A 21,094-nucleotide genomic window follows, 5' to 3' on the forward strand; every position below is an offset into this window, starting at 1 on the left:
TGATTCTGGAAGGGCTGTGGGGGAGGGAGGGGGAGCCGGCTGGGGGAGGGGGCAGCTCCCCAGTGACCTGGCGCTGGGCAGCCGGGTCGCACCTCCCTCCGCGGTGGCCTCCCTGTACCCATCCCCGCCGGAGCGGGAATTACAGAGCACACGTCCCTGACACAGAAGTTGTCAATATGTGCACAGAAGTTGTCAATATGTGCACAGCTGGTGGGGAGGCTGCGGGAGAGGGCAGGGCCGGGAGGGGGGCCGGCTCTCCGAGGGAGAGGAAATGGCTCGTCTGAATCGCTCTCCCTCTGCCCCTCCCCGCCCTCCCTCTCGCCCTTTCTCTTTTCACAGATAACCAGCCCGAGTCATGCAGTCTTTTCGAGAAAGGTGTGGTTTCCATGGCAAACAACAGACCTACCAGCAGACCTCACAGGAGACATCGCGCCTGGAGAATTACCGGCAGCAGCCGAGTCAGGCTGGGCTGAGCTGCGACCGGCAGCGTATGCTGACCAAGGACTATTACGGCCCGCAGCCCTTCCCCAGCTACGAGGGCGGCGCCGGCACGCCCGCCACGGCGGCGCGCGCCAGCAAAGGCCTGTCCTCTCCGCAGGCCCCGCAGGGGAGGCCGTCCTTCGCGGGCTACGCCGTCCAGGACGGCAGCCCCTACCCCGGCCGCTACTCGGGGGAGGAGGGCCTGCAGGCCTGGGGGGCGCCGCAGCCACCACCCCCGCAGCCGCAACCCCTGCCAGGGGCGGTGGGCAAATATGACGAGAACCTGATGAAAAAGACAGCAGCGCCCCCCGCCCGGCAGTACCCAGAGCAGGGCGCCCAGCTGCCCTTTCGGACTCACACCCTCCACGTCCCGCAGCAGCCCCCGCAGCCCCTGGCTTACCCCAAGCTCCAAAGGCAGAAGCCCCAGAACGACCTCGCCTCGCCCCTGCCCTTCCCCCCGGGCAGCCACTTCCCCCAGCAGTCCCAGTCCTTCCCCGTCTCCTCCACCTACTCCTCCACCGGCCAGGGCGGCGGGCAGGGGGCCCACTCCTACAAGAGCTGCACGGCCCCGTCCACCCAGCCCCACGACAGGCCGCTGACCGCCAACGCCGGCCTGGCCCCAGGCCAGCGGGTCCCGAGCCTTCACGCCTACCAGCCTGGGCGCCTCAGCTACGAGCCACAGAAGCAGCAGCAGCAGCAAGCCCTCCAGAGCCGCCACCACGCCCAGGAAACCCTCCACTACCAGAACCTCACCAAGTACCAACACTACGGGCAGCAAGGCCCAGGCTACTGCCAGCCGGACGCAGCCGTCAGGACCCCGGAGCAGTACTACCAGACCTTCAGCCCCGGCTCCAGCCACTCGCCCGCTCGCTCCGTGGGCCGCTCCCCTTCCTACAGCTCCACCCCGTCGCCGCTGATGCCCAACCTGGAGAGCTTTCCCTACAACCAGCAGCCGCTGGGCCCTGGAGCCTTCCCCGCCAGTCTCGCGGACCACAGCCACTTCCTGCCCCTGCTCAACCCCTCCCCGACGGACGCCGCGGGCTCCGTGGATGCCCAGGCCGCCAACTGCAAGGCCCTGCAGAAGGACAAGCTTCCCGAGAGCCTGCTGTCAGACCTGAGCCTGCACAGCCTCACGGCGCTGACCTCGCAGGTGGAGAACATCTCCACCACCGTACAGCAGTTGCTGCTCTCCAAGGCGGCCCTGCCCCAGAAGAAGGGCGCCAAGAGCCTGGCGGCCCGGACCCCGGAGCAGCACAAGAGCCGGCACTGCAGCCCCGAGGGCAGCGGCTACTCAGCCGAGCCGGCAGGCACGCCGCTGTCGGAGCCGCTGAGCAGCACGCCACAGTCCACGCACGCCGAGCCGCCCGAGGCCGACTACCTGAGCGGCTCCGAGGACCCGCTGGAGCGCAGCTTCCTCTACTGCAGCCAGGCCCGCGGCAGCCCCGCCAGGGTCCACGGCAGCTCCAAGGCCAAGCCCGAGTCCGTGTCCACCTGCTCCGTGACTTCACCCGACGACATGTCCACCAAGTCCGATGACTCCTTCCAGAGCCTGCACGGCAGCCTGCCGCTCGACAGCTTCTCCAAGCTCGTGGCTGGCGAGCGGGACTGCCCGCGCCTGCTGCTCAGCGCCCTGGCGCAGGAGGACCTGGCCTCCGAGATCCTGGGGCTGCAGGAGGCCATCAGCGAGAAGGCCGACAAGGTCTGGGCCGAGGCGCCCGGCTTGGCCAAGGACACCGGCAAGCCGCCCTTCTCGCTGGAGAACCACAGCGCCTGCTTGGACCCCGTGGCCAAGGGTGCGTGGCCGCGGCCCGGGGAGCAGGACGCCCTGCCCGAGGCCCTGCAGCTGGAGAAGGGCGGCGGCACCAAGGACTTCAGCCCGGGGCTGTTCGAAGATCCCTCCGTGGGCTTCGCCACCCCTGACCCCAAGAAGACAACTGGTCCCCTCTCCTTTGGTGCCAAGCCCACGCTGGGGGCCGCCGCCTCGGACCCCGCCACGGCGGCTTTCGACTGCTTCCCAGACACGACTGCCGCCAGCTCAGCAGACGGCGCCAACCCCTTCGCCTGGCCCGAGGAGAACCTGGGGGACGCCTGTCCCCGGTGGGGACTGCACCCCGGCGAGCTCGCCAAGGGCCTGGAGCAGGGCGGGAAGGCCGCCGACAGCGTCGGCCAGGAGGACACCCGCGAGGCTTCGGCCTGCCTGGGCTTCCAGGAGGAGCAGCCCTCGGGGGAGAAGGCCGTGGTGCCCCGGGACTCCCAGCAGGAGGAGGGGGGCGGGGTGAAGGAGGAGGCGGGCGGGCTGCTGCAGTGTCCTGAGGTGGGCAAGGCCGACCGGTGGCTGGAGGACAGCCGGCACTGCTGCTCCGCCGCTGACTTCGGAGACCTCCCGCTGCTGCCGCCCGCCGGCAGGAAGGGGGACTTGGAGGCGGAGGAGTACTCGTCTCTGTGCGAGCTCCTGGGCAGCCCCGAGCAGAGGCCGGGCCTGCAGGACCCGCTGTCGCCCAAGGCCCCGCTGCTGTGTGGCAAGGAGGAGGTGGAGGAGGTGCTGGACCCCAAGGCCGGCTGGGGCTCCCCGTGTGCCCTGTCTGGCGAGTCCGTCATCTTGCTGGGCCCCACCGTGGGCACCGAGTCCAAGGTGCAGAGCTGGTTCGAGTCCTCCCTCTCCCACATGAAGCCAGGGGAAGAGGGGCCCGAGGGGACGCTGGCCCCAGGGGATTCTACCGCCCTGGCCCCGGAAGCCTCCCTGACCCAGAAGCCGAACAAGCCCGCTGTGCCCGAGGCGCCCATCGCCAAGAAGGAGCCTGTGCCTCGTGGCAAAAGCTTACGGAGCCGGCGGGTGCACCGGGGGCTGCCCGAGGCCGAGGATTCCCCGTGCAGGGCCCCGGCGCTGCCCAAAGACCTGCTGCTCCCTGAATCGTGCACGGGGCCCCCCCAGGGACAGATGGAAGGCGCGGGGGCCCCAGGCCGGGGGACCTCGGAAGGGCTCCCCAGGATGTGCACCCGCTCCTTCACGGCCCTGAGTGAGCCCCGCACACCCGGACCCCCGGGCCTGCCCACCACCCCTGCCCCCCCAGACAAGCTGGGGGGTAAGCAGCGAGCTGCCTTCAAGTCGGGCAAGCGGGTGGGGAAGCCCTCCCCCAAAGCCGCATCCAGCCCCAGCAACCCGGCCGCCCTGCCCGTGGCCTCCGACAGCAGCCCCATGGGCTCCAAGACCAAGGAGACAGACTCGCCGGATGCACCAGGCAAAGACCAGCGCTCCATGATCCTCCGGTCCCGCACCAGGACCCAGGAGGCCTTCCACTGCAAGCGGCGACGGGCCTCGGAGAGCCGGCTCCCCAACTGCCGCGCCGCCAAGAAGCTCCTCGCCAACAACCACCTGCCCGCCACGTTCAAGGTCGCCGGTAGCCCCCAGAAGGAGGGCAGGGCGGGCCAACGGGCAAGGGTCCCCAAGCCTGGTGCAGGCGGCAAGCTCTCCGATCGGCCCCTCCACACCCTCAAGAGGAAGTCGGCCTTCATGGCACCTGTCCCCACCAAGAAGCGCAACCTGGTCTTACGCAGCGGCAGCACCAGCGGGGACACGAAGGAGGAGGGGGCCGAGGGCCCTCCTACCCTCTTCAAGAGGATGACGTCTCCCAAGAAGGCCAAGCCCGCCAAGGGCAACAGTGAGCCCACGGCAAAGCCGCCGCCCCCGGAGACCCCTGACGCCAGCCTGAAGCTGGCCTCACGGGCGTCCATCCAGGGGGCCATGAAGACCAAGGTGCTGCCCCCCCGGAAAGGCCGGGGCCTGAAGTTGGAGGCCATCGTGCAGAAGATCACCTCACCCAGCCTGAAAAAGTTCGCGTGCAGAGCACCAGGGGCCCCTCCCGGGAATCCTCTGAGCCCATCCCTCCCCGAGAAGGACCGCGGGCTCAAGAGCGCAGGGGGCAGCCCGCTGGGGGCAGAAGAAGGTCTCTTAAACGTGAGCACTGGGCAGAAGTTCCCAGCAGCCTTGGGGGCCGATCCGTTATGCAGAAATCCGACCAACAGATCCTTAAAAGGCAAACTCGTGAACAATAAGAAACTGTCCTCGACCGACGGTTTCAAAACTGAGGCCTTCACATCCCCAGAGGCCCTACTGCCCGGAGGTACTGCCCTGGCACCTAAGAAGAGAAGCCGGAAAGGCAGGGCTGGAGTCCTCGGACTCCCCAAAGGCTCCCTGGAGAAGAGACCTCATCTCGGTCCAGCTCTGCTCCTGACGGCCAGCAGCACGCAGGGGGGTAGCGAGGACAGCTCTGGCGGAGGAGGCAAGAAGCCAAAGATGGAGGAGCTGGGGCTGGCCTCCCAGCCCCCTGAGGGCCGGCCCTGCCAGCCGCAGGTGAGGGCACAGAAGCAGCCTGGCCACGCCAACTACAGCAGCTATTCCAAGCGGAAGCGCCTGACGCGGGGCCGGGCCAAGAACGCCGCCACCTCACCCTGTAAGGGGCGTGCCAAGCGGCGGCGACAGCAGCAGGTGCTGCCCCTGGATCCCGCGGAGCCTGAAATCCGTCTCAAATACATTTCCTCCTGCAAGCGGCTGCGAGCAGACAGCCGCACCCCCGCCTTCTCGCCCTTCGTGCGGGTGGAGAGGCGGGATGCGCTCACCACCGTATGTACTGTAGTCAACTCCCCCGGAGACGAGCCCAAGCCCCACAGGAAGCCTTCCTCCTCTTCATCCTCTTGCTCCTTCTCCTTGGACGCGGCCGGGGCCTCCCTAGCCACGCTCCCTGGAGGCTCCATCCTGCAGCCTCGGCCCTCCCTGCCCCTCTCCTCCACCATGCATCTGGGGCCCGTGGTCTCCAAGGCCCTGAGTACCTCTTGCCTTGTTTGCTGCCTCTGCCAAAACCCAGCCAACTTCAAGGACCTCGGGGACCTCTGTGGGCCCTACTACCCTGGACACTGCCTCCCCAAAAAGAAGCCAAAACTCAAGGAGAAGGTGCGGCCAGAGAGCACCTGCGAGGAGGCCTCGCTGCCTCTTGAGAGGACACTCAAAGGCCTCGAGTGCCCAGCTGCCGCTGCCGCTGCCGCCGCCACCGCCACCACCACCGGGAAGCCCCCCAGGCCTGACGGCCCAGCCGATCCAGCCAAGCAGGGCTCTCTGCGCACCAGCGCCCGGGGCCTATCCCGGCGGCTGCAGAGTTGCTACTGCTGTGACGGTCGGGGGGAAGGTGGTGAAGAGACAGCCCCAGCTGACAGGAGCCGCAAGCACGAGTGCAGCAAGGAGCCGCCGGCAGAGCCTGGCGGGGACGCACAGGAGCACTGGGTGCACGAGGCCTGCGCCGTGTGGACGGGCGGGGTCTACCTGGTGGCCGGGAAGCTCTTTGGGCTGCAGGAGGCCATGAAGGTGGCCATGGACATGGTAAGAGGCCAGCCCAGCCGGTGGGGACCTCAGGTTCTGCAGGCAGGCAGGCCATCTCTCTAATGCTACAGTCTGGCCTAAACACACCACAATCACAAATGAATACGCGGGGAGCCTAGCTGGAACATGGAGGCACACTCCAGGTTGAGGCAGGACACATCTGCCCAGCCCTGCCCCAGACCTCCCACTGTGGCCCCTTACTGCCTGCTCAGCCCTGTACCCACCACACACGCACTCGGCCCCTTCCGGCTGCAGCACGCCCCCGCCCAAGCCCCCTGCTCACCTCATCAGCCGAGATGCTCAGGCCCCAGAACTGCACGTCAGGGGGTTGCCTCCGTGGCCTCAGGGGCAGCGGGACCTGCGGGGGAAGAGCCTCTCCAGCACCAGGTGGCTGGATTGTGAGCCCTTAGGGGCAGGGTGGTCCAGGAACCTTTCCTGCGAGGCCCTAAAACGTCCCCTGAGGAACTGCAGTCGCCGAGGACTTGGTTTCGGTCCCAGCGCTGCCCCTCGCTGTGTGTCTCCAAGAATATAACCTAACCTCTCTGTGCCTCCGTTTCCTTATCTCTAAAGTGGGCATGATAGTCCCCTGTGGAGGGGCCCTGAGGATTGAGTTCACACCCATAAAGCTATTACAGCCATACCTGGCCCGTCCACGTGCTCCGTGACTATCTCCTGGGGCCAGTGACAGTGGCAGCCACCTGGATGACACTAGCATGTTGTCTCAGCAGTGTGACCATTACTCCGATCACCGAGGGGACCCCCGATCCCCTCACTCCCGGGGATGGGGTGGGACTCGGCACTCTCCTGCAGCCCGTGCTCCTGCCCCCCTCCCCAGCCCTCGGGCCCCCACCGCCCTGTGCCCACCCCACCTGCCCACCTGTTCCCTCTGGGTACCCCCACCCCTGGCACCAGCCACGCGGACAGCCCTATGCTGGGCAGGGGGGCGCTACTGGGCTGCCCACACCTCCCTGTTTCCGGCGCCTGACCCTCTCCGTGCGGGGTCCTCCAGCCCGACAGCAGCCCCAAGACCCGGAGCCCTCACCCTTCCTGCCTCCGGTCTCCTCCCCTCCCTCCTGTGTGTCTGCTTCTCTCCCTCCTCACTGCCTCCTTTCCAGCGGCCCTGAAATAGGTTCAGGTGTCTCCCGCCATTAAAAGATAATACCAAACGCTCAGATCACCAGGCCAGCTAGCGGCCACCTGTGGCCTCCTGAAAGCCTCCCCGGCTTGCTCCGCCCCACTAGGCTGCACTGCTTCTGCACCTTGTCCAAGCACAGGAGCCAACCCCCCCTTTCCCAGGTCACCTGTTACAGGCGCTTTGGTCTCACCTCACTGCACCAACCTCTTGTTGGCCTGGGGAGAAAGCCGGGGGGCTGAGTGGCCTTGCGGTTTCCTGGCGTCATGCGACTGTTACGTCACGGAGCTGGAGCTTGGCCCAGTTGCCCCATCTCTGCCCGCTGTGCCATCCTCCAAAAATGGTCCAGCAGCCTCCCACCCTGGGAGCATCCCTGGGAAGGTCAGAACAGGGGTGGTCACCAGCCGCCTTGCCAGAGAGGTGGTCCCGGGCCAGGTGGAGCTCATTAAACCAGCGCCCGCACCTGGAGGACACCCTGCCTGCAAAGACGGGCGGGGCCTGGGGTTTCCCAGGTCATGGTTCAGCCCCCTGACCACTGACAAGCCCAGACCTCCGTGGGCCGCCCGTCCCCCCAAGACCCTTTCTGCCTCAGAGCTCGGTGGTAGCGCGCAGTCTTGGAGTCAGGCAGACCCCGGTTCCAATCCCAGCTCTGCCCCAAGAGCCAGTTCTGTAACCCCAGCAAGTCACCGTCCTCTGTGAGCCTCGGGGCGCCAAAGCCCGTCAGCAGGGTGGGGCTGCGGGGACAGCCGGACCCCGGCCTTCACACCCGTCAGCACCCTGGCTCTGCGGGAACAGAACTTCTGCACAGGCCCGGGGGCACCCCTCTTCCTTCTGTGTCCCTTTCTGGGGGCCCCTACACACCTACCCGCCCTGAGCCGTGCTGTGCCCACCTCCAGGGACCTCAGTTTCCTCGTCTGCCCAGAGGCTGCCTCTCCCCACAAACTCCCAGGCCCCCCATCACCCACCCAGGGGAACAGCTCAGAACGTGGGCGCCGGGGTCGGAAGGGCCCAAGGCCTCTCCGTATCTCCATTTCTCCACATCTAAAATGCCTGTCTCAAGGGTTTGGGGGCCTCAGTGCAGGCGGGGTGGCGTGAGGCCGTCACCAGAGGAGCCCACTGTCGCTGTTTAGCCATCAAGGGCCACTTGGGCCCGGTCTGGGGGCCCACTCCTGCTCCATCACACCTTTGCCACAGAGTCCTAGGAGGCTCAGTCCTGACCAGAAGGACACTGCCATCCTGAGGGAATGGATATTCCAGACCGATCCCCAGCCTCCACTCTAGCTCTCCACCCCAGCTCGGCTCCAGAACACACATTCCCAGGCACTTCTCAGGCTAGGTCCAGGAAGGGCGTGAGAAGACTCATTCCTGGCCTCCCATCTGCTGGGGGTGGGGTCCCCATCAGTCCCTGGCATGGGAAGGAGCCCACCCCTGCCCCCCACCCCGAGCAGTGAGGCACCATGACCGCCAGCCTGTGCTCCAGCGGGGTTGCTGGGCTCAAAGCCCGTCCAGCTGCTCTTGAGCTGTGTGCCCTTGGGCCAGTTACTAGGCTTTTCTGAGTTCTCATCCCTCACCTGTATAAAATAAAGTGATGCTGATGCCATCGGGGTGTTCTCAGGAGGCGGCCTCCACGTGTGCCTGGTGTGTCATGAACTGCAGTTACTGGTTTCGGTGGCTTAGCCTCCGCGCGGGGGCCTGCCCCCCCCCAAACCTCACTCCCCTGCTACACAGGGGGTCTGCAGGATCTGGGGACCAGCCTGTCCCTCCCCAGGCCTCAGGTTTTGCTTCCAAGGGGCTTCCTGGCATCACCATCCTGTCCTGGCACGTCCCCCTGCAGGCAGCTGGGCCCAACCTGGAGCAGCCCCCAAGCTCAGACCACGGTTTTGGCTTTTGAGAGGCCGAGTGGGCCAGTTGCCGTGCCGGCCGGCATAGGGTTTACATGAGCCCCGCCTTCAGGCAGTGGCTGTTTCCTCCTCGTGGGTCCTGGGCAGGGTGAGCGGCCTCTCTTGAGTAGAGCACCGACTCTGGGTCCAGTGCTTGTTCTGACCCCAGAAAGGGTAGGAAACGATACTTATCATCTCCGCCTGGAGTGGGGGTCTCAGCTTCACTGTCTGTGAAGTGGCGTCCATGAAGCTGCCCACCCGGAGGCTGTGGGGAGGAGCTGGCAGGCGAGGGCACAGCCGGGCGGTGACTGGCCCTGTGCGTTGTCATCCACTGGGCACACGGAGTTGCTCATTTAATCTTCACAACTGTCCCATAAGGCAGGCGCTATCCCCCCCCCCCCCATGGAAGAGGCGGGAGGAGCGGAGTTGCTTGGCTGAGGTCACGCGGTGCATAGTGGCTGAGCCGGGGCTCGCCCGGGCCTGCGGGATGCCGAGGCTTATCCACAAGATGGTTGCTTTCCCGCCCTGAGAGCTCCCCCCGCCCAAGGTGCCAGGCCAGCGGCTGCCACAAAACCAACCCTGTGGATGTCCATTCTGAGCCTCCCTCCAAGCTGCCTTTCCAGGGCCCCCTGGGAGGAAGGGGTGGGGGCCGGGCCCCTCGGCTGCAGACTCACCTGTCTTCCCTCTCTCCTCGCCAGACTTGTTCCAGCTGCCAAGAAGCCGGGGCCACCATCGGGTGCTGCCACAAAGGATGCATCCACACCTACCATTACCCATGTGCCAGCGATGCGGGTAAGAGCCAGCCCAAGGGGACCGAAGGTCAGGGGACACAGGCACAGCTCCTCGAACTGACCCCACTTGACCCGTCGGCTTCCCTCTTCTCCTGCCCCAGCAATTCTTTACCTTCTCGTGTCTCTCGGCTGGGCCCTGTGCTGGGCAGTGCTGCTGACAAGGAGACACGTCAGTCCCCAGCCACCTGCTGGAGGAGTGCCCAGAAGCACAAACTACGAAGTGGAAAGCTGTATGTGAGCTGCCATTGCCGAGGGGTGCCTACAGCTCGGGAGGGTCTCAGGCCTCCAAGAGCAGGGCTACTGGGCTGGGCCTTGGAAAAAGGCTGAATAGGAGTTCACTGGGTTGGAGAAAAAGGAGAAAAGATAGTTCAGTAACAAAAATTGAGTGAGATGGAAAGAGAGGAAGTTCAAGACAGACTCCCCCTGGCTCCACGGCACAGCTGTGGAAGGTTTAAGCAGGACGGTGGGCCCTGGAGTCAGGACCAGGCTCCCCTGCACCTGCCCCATTCTCTCCACTCCCTCGCTCACTTGACTCGCGGGCATTTATCGAGCACCTATCATCACCAGGCAGGTGGCATACTGATGGCCTGGGTCAGAGAGCCCGGAGCCCCCAGTCCTGATGGCATGCTTCGGGGGTGGACTGGGTGAGTCCACCGATGTCTCTGCACTCGGTTCCCATCTGTAAAGCTGAGGTTAGAGTCATTTCTTCTTTCTGCAGCTGTCTGGAGCAGGGAGGGAGATCACAAGCACGACCCGGAAAGGGCAGCCCCGGGCCGATTTGGGGGCCAGCCCCCGCAATCTCTGTCCCCCGCCCCCTGCTGCCCTGGAAGAGGGTGAGGTTATCGTGACCCTGTCGCACGACGGCAGGGCAGAGGCATCTCCTGGCAGGACCCTCGCTGCTCCCACAGCCCAGGGACCCCTCTTCCCACCTGAATGCCACTTCCTGGCATCAGCCCGCACCGAGCTGCCCCCAGGAGCACACACGGGACTGAGCGGTGACGGTTCCTTGGTGAGGGCTGAGGCGCTAGCACCTCAGGAAGGGAACGCGCTGGAGCGGGACATGGGGCTGCTCTGGCTCCACACCCTGCCCTGAGGGCCGTGGGAACCAGATTGTAATGTGGACTCCGAGCCCGGGCCTGACCTCCAGGAACAGGTGCCGCGGGCTGCAGCTCTCCTCCCGCAGTGATTAGGTTTGCGCCTGCGCTCTGCCAGCCCCGTGCCAGGCCTTGCACTGTCTCCAGCGGCACCTTCAAAGACAGGCTGTCTTACCCGTGGCCACAGCACTGCAGGAACAGGACCAGGGGGTGACTCACTGTCTGGCCGGCTCCACATCCTGTGCACTGTCCTCTCCGGTGTTCCAGCTTCCCAGGCTCCTTGGGGGCTCATGTCTCAGTGGGACAGACAGGAAAACCGTGATCCTTGCCTACAGTTACGGAGACCAGACAAGGAGAGACTGTGCTGAGAGATCCATCCTGAGTTGGGAGGGAATCCAGGAGGGCTTCTAGGAGGAGGTGACATTGGAGCCAGTCCTCAAGAGGTCAAGGGAGGTGGGCAGGAGCTGGCTTGTGGTGGGACATATATACCAGGCTTGGAGCGATACAAACTGTTTCCAGTGATGTCTTTGAGGGATTCCCCATCTAGTAGAGCTCTCTGTAGAGCTGCAGGGGGCAGATGAGATGCTGGCCTGAGCAGACCTGTGACGGAGCCCTGCATTCCAGAGAGAGGGGCTGCAGGTGCAGATGGAGCCTGCGCCTCAGAGGCTTTGCAAGCACAGGAAGCAGGGCCATGCTGGGAGGAGGGGGGAGAGGGAGGTGGCCAGTGTCCCCAGGTCAGTGAGCAGGCCCGAGGCAGGGCAGGCTGTGCCACTGGTGTATCAGCCACCGGACCTTCCAGGCCCAGCCTCCAGCACATCTCAGGAGGGGGTGTGTGGGCAGGCGGGCCCTGCCGCATGCCAGATTGAGCTCACCCAGGTGGCCGTAGTCAGCACGCAGCTCAGCTGAGGCTGGTGGACCCAGATGAGCTGGGGCCCCAGCTGGGCCAGCTCCTCTCTGCTCTGCATGGCCTCCCCGCTCCACCAGGCCCAGCTGGGCAGCCCCCTCTCTCCTTCACAGAGGGGCTGTGCAAGGCCGGGTGTGGGGGGCGGTTAATCCCCACACGTGCAGCTCCCTTTGGGGTTGAACTTGAGGCATCTGCCTAAGGGTTGGAGAGTTTGGCAGAGCCCAGAAGGGGTGGTGTGAGGGAGGGGCATGGAGGGGGAACAGTGGCCAGAGAAGGGGGCAGGACTAGTGAGCCTAGCAGCCAGAGGGGAGGGGGACCTGGCTCCAGGCAGCAAGGGGGCGCGGGGGGCACCCAGGGAGTGAGCTGGGCAGGCAGGAGCCCCCCAGCAGTTACCCAGCCCCTGGTCAGCACCTTGCACCTGCCCGACCCGGGTCTGGAAGTACGGTCCTCCGTGGGGCTCTCCAGGGGTCTGGGCCAGACCCTCAGACCGCGGGGCACCAGAGCTGCCCAGGCCCACTGACCCTGCGCCCTTTGTTAGGCAGCCCACATTGGAGCTAGCAGAGCGAGCACCAGGCCCCAGGCCACTTTGTCAGCTGGGCCCTGGCTCCCCAAGTGCAGACACCAGGAAAGGGGCTGGGGATGGATGACTGGCCCTCCTCCCCACGTCCAGAGTGGCTGCTGGGGGCGGCCGAGCATGATGCCTCTGGAAGTGCCACCCCCAGTCCCAGTTGGTCAACACACGTTCACTGAGCACCCCCTGGGTGTCAAGGCCTACCTAGGGGCTGGGCCCGGACCACCAGGAGGGAGTGACCAGTATGGCCCAGCAAAGCACAGCGGGGGAGGGGGAGGGGGAGAGCGGGGAGGCCTCCCCATGACAAAAGGGGGTTCCAGAGGGAGTGGAGAGTAAAGGACAGATAGGCCAGCGGGGCTGGAGGGCTGACGGAGTTCGGATTGGGTCGGATTTCAAGCAGAGGCTGACTTACTCTTTAAAAAAAAACCTGCAGCTGAGGGCGTCCGGGGCGGTGGGCCCCCCTCCCGGCCGGACAAGACGCCGTTCTGACCGCACGAACTTCTCTTGCTCACAGGTTGCATATTCATCGAAGAGAACTTTTCTTTGAAATGCCCCAAACATAAGGTGGGTGACCGCGAGCCTCCCCTGGAGGGGCCCAGGCTGGAGAGGAGCCCCGGCGCGGGAACGCCGGCTCCGGGCGGACCAGGCGGGGGCGGATCAGCACGGGTGGGCCCCGGGCCACTTATACAGCCCGCACGTGCGGGAGGCGGGGCCAGCCCAGGGCGGGGCGGGGCGCGGGGACTGGCCTACGGGCGGGTCTGGAGGAGTTGACTGCTCGGCAGGTGCCCCGCAGTCAGCAACTAGCCGCGCGTCTCTTCCCCGCAGAGGCTGCCATTGTAATCCACCCCCGGCCGGAGGAGCCGCCGGATCCCGCCCGCCCGCCAGCCCGCCCGCCCGCCGACGCCGCCGACGCCGAGGAGAAGAGCCGCCGGCGCAGCCCCCGCGCCTTTGCGCTGCTTCCGGCGCGGGTCCAGAGCCGATCCTTGATCCGGAACCCGGATCTTGGATCTGGCCTCCTCGGGCGGAAACTAGTGGTCCCCGGTCGGGAAGAAAACAGGTTCCGGATCCGTCTGCTCCCGGAACCGGACGGCACAGGGCCTTCTCGCCCCCATCCCCCGGCCAGGCTTGGAGAAGGGGAGCCCGCGGAGCGGCCAGACTCCTTGGAACACCCGGGCTCCGGCGTGGGTGGGAGGCCTTTAGCCTGGGGATACGCTTCTCCCCCTGGAAGTTTCAGGACGACGTGGCACACATTCTACGTGGGTCGGCACGCAGCTGGGCACCCTGGGAGTGGGGTGGGGTCTGAAGAGGCCGAGGCTGGCTTCCCTCCAGGACGTGTCTCCTGGAACGAGGCTGGGGGCGGGGGGAGCCGAAGCCCGTCCGGCGCAGGAGGGGCCGGAGGCTGTGTGCCCTTCCTTCCCAGCCTTGGCCAAAACCTTCGTGCGGGTCGGGAGGGCCGGGGGCCTGGGGCCCGTGCTCAGGGGATGCGGGCTCCCCGGGCGTGGGCCAGACTGGCTCCCGCTGGCTTCTGCTCGTCTCCCTTCCAGTCCGCCCCGTCCCCGGAGCCCAGCCTGGGAGCGCAAAACTAAAAGTCGCGACCAGAGTGCACCCCCGGCAGACGCATGACCGACCCTCTGCACGACCACCGTCTCCGGGGACCGCAGCGCCACTCGCACGGGAGCGGAGACAGCAGTAGATCCATGTACACACCTGTGTGCCCCTCTATATATATGTCACATAGAATGTATATATGTTGGGAACATGCTCGCTTCTCCCGTGTGTCGCCGCCGTGCGTCGTGTGCCCCTCAGCACGGGGCCCTTGCTGGGAAGGGGGGCTCCGGCGCTGCCTCCTTTCCCAAGCAGCCACCACCGCCCGGGCCAGTGCCCGCCAGTTCGTCCGCCTGTCTGTCCGTGTCCTCAGCTCTGTCCACGCTTCGATAGGCCTGATGCAGCCCCAGCCCGGGGCCGCCCTAGAAACTTCCTGTACATATGACTGTAAAACGGTGAACGTGTGTATTCTACCCGGCCTCGTTACATAGTGTATATATATGTATACTATACATATATATAATATATACGAAGATGTAAATGTTAACACTAGTGTTCTTATTAGTATATTGCTTCACACTGAAGACTGTGTGTATCGAGCTGTTTCTAAAAGATGTTTATTTTCCTTAAGAGTAAAAAAAAACAGTCATTGCATTCAGAAAAAAAAAAAAGTCAATAAAGATACAACGATTGTTTTGGAATTCTGCAGCCCGTGGATTCTGACCAGATTTTGCTGGGAGAGGGGCCAGGCTCTGGGGGAGAGGTTGGAATGGAGGGGAGGGGAGGGGAGGGCTCTGGGGACCTTGCTGCAGGTACAGGAAAGAAGCCCTTGCTGCCCAGCCACACCCACGTGACCTCCGGGAAGGGGACAGGGGTCAGGCAGGTGAGACTGACACCCAGACACACAGGGAGACCCAGGTTGTAGCTCCTGCTGTCACAACAGATCCCCAAAGACATGGAGCTGTCCTCCCATGTCATCCCGGGACCTGAAGGGGGCAGAAGCTGGGAGAGGAGGCAAGGAGGCACAGCTGAGACCATATGGGCCCTAAGGGTTAGGAGATGATATAGCCCAAACGTGCGGCCCCGTGATCAGTGGGACCCAAGTCAGCTGGAGAGAATAAAGCTGGGCCTCCCAAACCGAAGGGCAGGTAGGGATGGGAAGCATTTGCTTGGGTGCTGGGGGAACGGATGGCTCAAAGGATCCCCTCTGGTTAGCACACACACCCCTCCCCAAAGGAGCAAAACCCAGATTATAAATAAGTTCATTTTTTATTCTCTGTATAAAACTTCTCAACCTATGAAAATAAAGTTTGCAAAAGGCAAAGTAACACTTGGAACCTCAGAGGCCAGGAGCCTGGCGCACCACGATCTACACTATGCACAGGTCTCCCCAGATGGGAGGGAGGCGCCGGGGGCAGGGCCCTTCGGCTCAGTGAGACGCACCCCTCTTCCCCCTGGACGGAGAGGGAAAGCCCAGGATCGGCGGCGGCGGGCGTAACAGTTGACCCCCCGGCGGCGGCCAGGCCCCGGCAATCCCCCGGCCGGCCACCAGGGGCCAGCACCATCCCGGCCGCCGCTCATCGAGGGCTGGAGCGGGCTGGGGAGGCCCTAAGGTCAAGTGCGGAAGTTCCCGAGGGTCTCCAGCCCTCCAGGGACAGTGCACTCCGTGGGCGAGCCTTGGACCCCGGGTCTCCGGCGCTGCCCTCGGCCGTCGAGACAGAAACAGGGGCGCTGGGGCTGGGCCGCCAGCGGGGGTCTAGCTGGAGGTTACGGTGGTCCCGCCGCCCAGGCGCATGAGCATCTGCTGGCAGTCATGCAGCAGCCGACGATCACCGAGCTTCTCGAGCGTGCGTGCCGCCTCGGCCAGCATGCCCACTCGCTGCCCAGGCGCCGACAGGAAGCCGGGAGGCAGGTAGCAGGAAGCCAGGAGCAACGCCTCCGCGTGCTCCCGCCTCGTGGGCCGCGGCTCCAGCTCCGCTGCCATGCCTGCACACAGGCACAGTGGCATGTCAGGGGCGGGGCCGCGCCGGGGGTGGGGCTCGGATCCTTGCCCCGCCCCCCGGGACAACCGGCCCCCCCCCCCGCTAGTCCGCCCCCCCCCCCCCCCCCCCCCCCCCCCCCCCCGCCCCCCTCGGTCTCGGAGCACGGAGCCTCGCCCCTTCCGCGCCTGCCCCTGGAGCACAGACCGCGTACACAGTCGCGTGTCCCACAAAGGACAGTCGTCCCCACTGACTCTCAGGTTAGGCCTCCCATCAGGGAGCCACCACCAAGTCCCTCGGTCTCTGTGTGTCTTACACACAGCCTCCCTCTGCAGCCTCCACCTGGCATGTGGCCCTTCCCACCTGGGCCAGCTGTCCTTCTCACCTCCTTTGCCACAGGGGCCGGCCCTCCTCCTCAGGCTGCGGTCCAGGAGCTGGTGTGTCCGCGCCGGGCTGGCCCCTGCCATCAGCCGGGCAGTGGCTTCATGCAGGAACACCTGGGCAGGAGAGGCCAGGAGAGGTTCCAGCCAGGCCCCCGCTCCCTCCCGACACCTCACATACATCCCCATTGCAAGCCAGGGCCCCATGGGCACTCACCCTCCGCATGGCAGGCCGGAAACTCTGTGCCAGACGCCTCAGGCCACTCAGGTCCCTCTGGAAGCCACGGAGCTCGAGGGCAGAGGCCTGGGCCCCACTGCCTGGGCCCGGTGAGGCCTGGGAGGGTGCCGGCGGCTTCTGCCGCTGCCACAGGCTGGTGCGCGCCCCAAGGAGCAGGTCACACAAGAGCAGCTGCATGACCTGGGGTGGTGGGCAGGGCAGGGGTCAGGGGGCTCTGGCTCTGGGAAGGAAGAGTGGGGGCCCGTGGTGCCAGGGGCCGGCTCCGGGCTGCACTGCCGAGGCACTGCACCCGCCTCACACATGCAATGCAACAGCAATGCACCGCGGGGCCGCCCGCTCTCCAGGCCCTGCCACACCGCTCACCCCAGCTGTCCTCCGGGGGTGGGGACACTGAGGCCAGAGGGGGCAGCCACTCTCCCCTGGACCCAAACCTTAGCCCCCAGTCCTGTACTGTTGGGCTGACCCTGCAGTCTTCTGCAGCCCAAGGGGGACCGTCCAGGGAGTGGAAAGGCCAAGGCCCCCAAGATCCGCCAGGCCCCTGGCCCCAGCCCTCACCTTGTCAATGGAGCTGCCGGCTGGTGTAGCGACCAGGCTGTCCTGAAGGTACCCACTGGCCTTCTCACACATGGCCAGGCTGGCCGGGCCAGACTCTGCCTTCCCACGGCCCAGCAGGGCCCGGGCAGCCTTGAAGGTGTGCAGAGCCGCCCTGGGCAGGGGTCTCCTGTTGGGGCCAAGGCAGAGGTGTGACGGTCAGACCAGGCCTCAGGCCCTCGCCGAGCTTCCTCTGCCCTGGTTCTGGCTTCCCGGGAAAGAAATGACGGGACCCCAACCGCACAGAACAAAGCTGGGGGTCGGGGTGGGGGCACGAGCACGCTGCCTGCGCTCACTCGGACTCCTGCAGGGCGCGGGGCAGGTGCTCCACCAGTGGATACAGCCGCTCGGCCGCCGCCTCATCCCGCCGGAGCCAGTGGGTCACCACAGCCGTCAGCGAGGCCCACCACTTGGCCACCGGGTCTGTGCCTGCAGGAAGCAGGGCCAGAGGGGTCCCTGAAACTTGGCCACACCGCACCCAAGGCCGAGCTGCTGTGGCGCTGAGCCCGAGGGCGTCACGGGGCGGGGAGGCCTGGGGGCTCACCGGCGGTGGCAGCCATGCCGGAGCCGATGGAAAAGCTGCAGGCAGGAGCCCCGGCCACGTCAGAACAGCTGTTCAGCAGCTGCAGGTACCCGAGGGCATCGGAGAATTCCCTGTGGCAGGAGAGGACTGGCCGTCGGGACAGGTGGCAGGGGTCCTGAAGCGGACGGCCCTCCTCACCTGCCCCCACGGCACAGCCTGGCTTCCTGGCTCCTCAAAGCGCGGCCGGCCCATGCCGGGCTGGTGGGGAAACTGAGGCCACGGTGACCCAGCTCTGGCCACCGACACGGGTCCCTGGACGTAGCCTTTCCCAAGCTCCACTGGCCGGGGGTGGGGGACCTGGCCCGCTGAGGCGCAGAGGGACACTCACCTGTCCCCATCGGCTGATCCGGGGCCGGGGCTGGGCTGGGCCAGGCAATGCAGTGCTCGCTCCAAGAGATGTTCACGGAATAGCTGAGTCACGTGGGCCAGGGGGTCCACTGTGGGGAGGAGTGGGTGAGTGGGGCGGGGGGGAAGGGCCCCACCTCCCCGTGCACAGGCACTTCCCTGCACCTAGGACTCTTCCCTGGGCACGGGGGGGCCTGGCTCTGAGACGGATGAAAGCTGGGGGATAAATAGTCTGCCTCCCCCACCCCGTGGACAGGATAACCTAGCTTGGGCACACGCCCTTCCTGACCTCCTCACAGCACAGCGGTGTTGCCTGGGAGCACCTCCCAAATCAACCACCTGCCCCCAAATCCCTCTTCCTGTTGGCCTCTGAAGAGCCCCAACTGAGACAGAGCCAGCCTGGCCTCCCTGTTCCTGCAGCCCCCGTGGCGACAATGGATGGTGGGGCAACAGACCAGGGTGGGCAGGGACAGCAGAGAGGCAGGGGACAGGGGACAGGCGCAGGGTGAGAAGGCACCTGGGTCCCCGGCCACGCTGTACAGGCTGTGCCGCGGAGCGCTGCACACGGCCCAGTCACCATCCACGAAGAAACGGTGGCCCACAGGGTGGCAGAGCCACTGCATGGCAAGAGGCACTGAGCCGCTCTGTGCCAGGGAGGCCTGGCGGGCGCTACTCAGGAAGAAGCGCTGTGGGCGAGAGGGGCAGGCTGTCATACCAGACCCTGGGCTGAGACCCCAGAGGGCCTGGAGCCCACCCCATAACCAGCTGCCTCTCCCGGGCAGCCCTCAGCCCAGGGAGACCTGAGCCCCGTCCCCCACCAAGCCCACCACCTACTCACTGTCAGAAAATGCAAGGCCCGGGGGAGACTGGTCTTGACCCTGAGCGCGGTGGCCACATAGATCTCAGCCAGCGTGGCCACGGACATGGCCTCCCCCGCGCACTCGGCCAGGTTCAGGGCACTCAGTGCCAGGTTGGCGGCAGCCAGGTGCCCGCCCGAGTACTTCCCTGGAAAATGGGAGGGCATGAGGCTGGGCATGGCGCAGAGGTGGCGGGACGCCCTCAGGCCCAGCCCTCGCCCGCCATACCCATGGTGTGCAGCTGGTGCAGCTTGTGGTAGACGAGGGCCGCATCGCGGGCACTGGTGCGGGCGTCCACCTGCAGGGCACCATCCCTCCGCAGGCCCCCTGCCCGGCCTGCCAGCCAGCGGCCCACCCAGAGATGCTGCAGCAGGTGGCGGATAAGGCTCCAGAGCAGGCTGCAGGCCAGGTCCAGGTGGGAGGTGGGCAGGGGTCGGCCCAGGGCCCGCAGGGCCAGCCACAACTGCTGGGCAGCCTGGGCAAAGTCCCCCTGCGGAGGAAGGTTTTCCAGGTGAGAAAGGTGGGGTCAGAGCATCCCCAGCACGTGCCACCCCTCTAGCCCCAGAGAGCCCTCCATCTTGGGCTCCCCGCCACGACCCCACCAACCCCAGCAGTGCCGGGGCTCCGTGGGGGTCTGAAGGGTAGACAGAAGTGGAAAGAACAGGGGAGATTCACGGTGTGCCCGGCACCTTCCCAGGTGCTGCTGAGGGTCCCAGCCCTGCCCGCCCTCCACACCCCCGGCGTCCGGCCACTTACCCGGGCCAGGTCCAGGTCAGCCTGCTTGCGATGCCTCCAGAAGTGCACGGCGGGGCCCGAGTGGGGCCGCGTGACCGGCTCTCCGTAGACAAAGAGCAGCGCCAAGGAGGACAGCACCAGCAGCCCGTTCATCAGCCAGACCAGTGGGGGCAGCAGCCACGGGGCCCAGCCAAGGCCGTCTGGGGGCAGACAGAGGCTGGGGACATGCCATCCAGGAAGTCCAGAGCCCCAAGCCCACAGGCCCGGGATCTACGTCCCCAAGAGTCCCCCCTCGCACTGCCCAGGCTGGCCTGTCCTACCTCTGCCCTCAGCACCCAGCATGCTGCGCCCAGGACCGTGGTAGACACTGGTGGCATCGGAGGGGCCAGCGGGACCCCGGCTGCCCAGCAGGGAGGCCAAGGGGTTGCAGGAGACACAGAGGAAGACAAGCACACACAGGGCCAGGCGGGAGCGGTCCAGCATGCCCCGGCTGTGGGGGGGCGGCAGCTGCTCTGGCTTCACCTGGCGGGGTGGGCGGGGCGGTGAGAACGGGGTGAGCACAGCCCAGAGAGTTCAGCTCAGAGGAGGAGGGATCAGCTCTGCCCCCAGCCTTACTGCGGGACCCCCGCCCAGCTCCCCGTCTCTAAAACGGGAGGTAGGACACGCCCCAGTCCCGGAACTCAGAGGATGTCGCTGGATGACAGGGAGGGGGCGACGACGTGCGACCCAACCTGGCTGTCCTCAAAGACTGGGCTGTCAGGCTCTGAGTCACTGCCACTGCCACCACTGCTACTGCCCCTGCTGCCAAGGGACAGTGGGCTGCTCTGGAAGGGTGAGCCAGCGTCCGAGGGTGGCGGGCTCAGGGTGTCCACCACCTCTGGCTTCTCGCCCTCCATGGGCACGTCTGTGTGGCCTCCACTGCTGCAGGCTGACACCAGGTCTTTCAGAGATTCTGTGGGCCAGAGAGGAGCTGGGCTGGGGTGAGGGCTACACACCCCACCTCGCCCCAAGTCGGAGCTGAGGGCCACGGGAAGGCTGAAGAGAGGGTGAAGGGCCCTCGCAGGGTGAGCAGGCATGGAGGGGAGCCAGGACTCACTGCTTTTGTGGGCAGCGGTGCGCAGATTCAGGTTCTCCTGCTTGAGTCTCTGGTTGCCCTGCTGAAGGAAGCGGATGTAGTCGATGGCCTTGCGCAAGACAGCAGATTTATTCAGCTGCAGGCGGTAGGGAGGAGACACAGCACAGGTGGCCAGTCAGGCCAGACAAGTGGGCAGCTAAGCACAAGGGGTGGGACTGCTCTGCTACACAGTTGCCTCAGGGCCTTTGCACCTGCTGTTCCTTCTACATGGAATGTTCCTCCCTAGTAGAACCTTCCTCCCAAGTTAAATGCATACAACAGCTTACGGGCTAACCACTGTCACCATCGTTCTTCCACCTCCATGCCTTGCCCCCTCGCCTCCTCCAGGACTCTGTTCACATACGGCATCACCTTTGCGAGGCCTCCCCGACCAGCCGATTCAGATCTGCGACTCCCACCATCCCTCTTCCCGCCCCGTTTTCTTTCATGCCACCTGGCAAACCCCAGCACGGATCTGTCCTGTCTGCCGGCGCCCCGACACCC

General features: G+C 65.8%; 2 protein-coding genes across 9 annotated transcripts in view; one reads left to right on the forward strand and one right to left on the reverse strand.

The window, feature by feature from the left end:
* RAI1 (retinoic acid induced 1) overlaps positions 1-14,778 on the forward strand; it is a 105,687-nt gene extending 90,909 nt beyond the window's left edge. For 2 of the 4 annotated variants that reach the window (XM_029212441.1, XM_029212442.1), the window contains 2 exons: positions 340-5,851; positions 9,562-12,637. In XM_029212441.1, coding sequence (XP_029068274.1) covers positions 356-5,851; positions 9,562-9,981 — 5,916 coding nt within the window. In that variant the 5' untranslated portion in view covers positions 340-355 and the 3' untranslated portion in view covers positions 9,982-12,637. Of the gene's footprint in view, positions 1-339; positions 5,852-9,561; positions 12,638-12,737; positions 12,995-13,048 lie in introns of those variants that run through there. The other 2 variants (XM_029212444.1, XM_029212443.1) reach the window with 2 other exon arrangements.
* A 234-nt stretch (positions 14,779-15,012) lies between these two features.
* The window catches only part of SREBF1 (sterol regulatory element binding transcription factor 1), a 16,783-nt gene continuing 10,701 nt past the window's right edge, over positions 15,013-21,094 (reverse strand). For 2 of the 5 annotated variants that reach the window (XM_029212447.1, XM_029212450.1), the window contains exons 6-19: positions 20,573-20,687; positions 20,208-20,428; positions 19,797-19,998; positions 19,498-19,676; positions 18,970-19,231; positions 18,723-18,889; positions 18,402-18,570; positions 17,868-17,976; positions 17,501-17,610; positions 17,253-17,385; positions 16,921-17,086; positions 16,345-16,545; positions 16,133-16,244; positions 15,013-15,754 (exon numbers count right to left, since the gene is read on the reverse strand). In XM_029212447.1, the coding sequence (XP_029068280.1) occupies positions 15,525-15,754; positions 16,133-16,244; positions 16,345-16,545; positions 16,921-17,086; positions 17,253-17,385; positions 17,501-17,610; positions 17,868-17,976; positions 18,402-18,570; positions 18,723-18,889; positions 18,970-19,231; positions 19,498-19,676; positions 19,797-19,998; positions 20,208-20,428; positions 20,573-20,687 (2,376 nt within the window). In that variant the 3' untranslated portion in view covers positions 15,013-15,524. The remainder of the gene's footprint in view (positions 15,755-16,132; positions 16,245-16,344; positions 16,546-16,920; positions 17,087-17,252; positions 17,386-17,500; positions 17,611-17,867; positions 17,977-18,401; positions 18,571-18,722; positions 18,890-18,969; positions 19,232-19,497; positions 19,677-19,796; positions 19,999-20,207; positions 20,429-20,572; positions 20,688-21,094) is intronic. The other 3 variants (XM_029212446.1, XM_029212449.1, XM_029212445.1) reach the window with 3 other exon arrangements.

Source organism: Monodon monoceros, unplaced genomic scaffold, assembly GCF_005190385.1.
Source record: "Monodon monoceros isolate NGI ecotype Baffin Bay Population unplaced genomic scaffold, NGI_Narwhal_1 Super_Scaffold_9, whole genome shotgun sequence".
In the NCBI taxonomy this organism is placed as follows: domain Eukaryota; kingdom Metazoa; phylum Chordata; class Mammalia; order Artiodactyla; family Monodontidae; genus Monodon; species Monodon monoceros.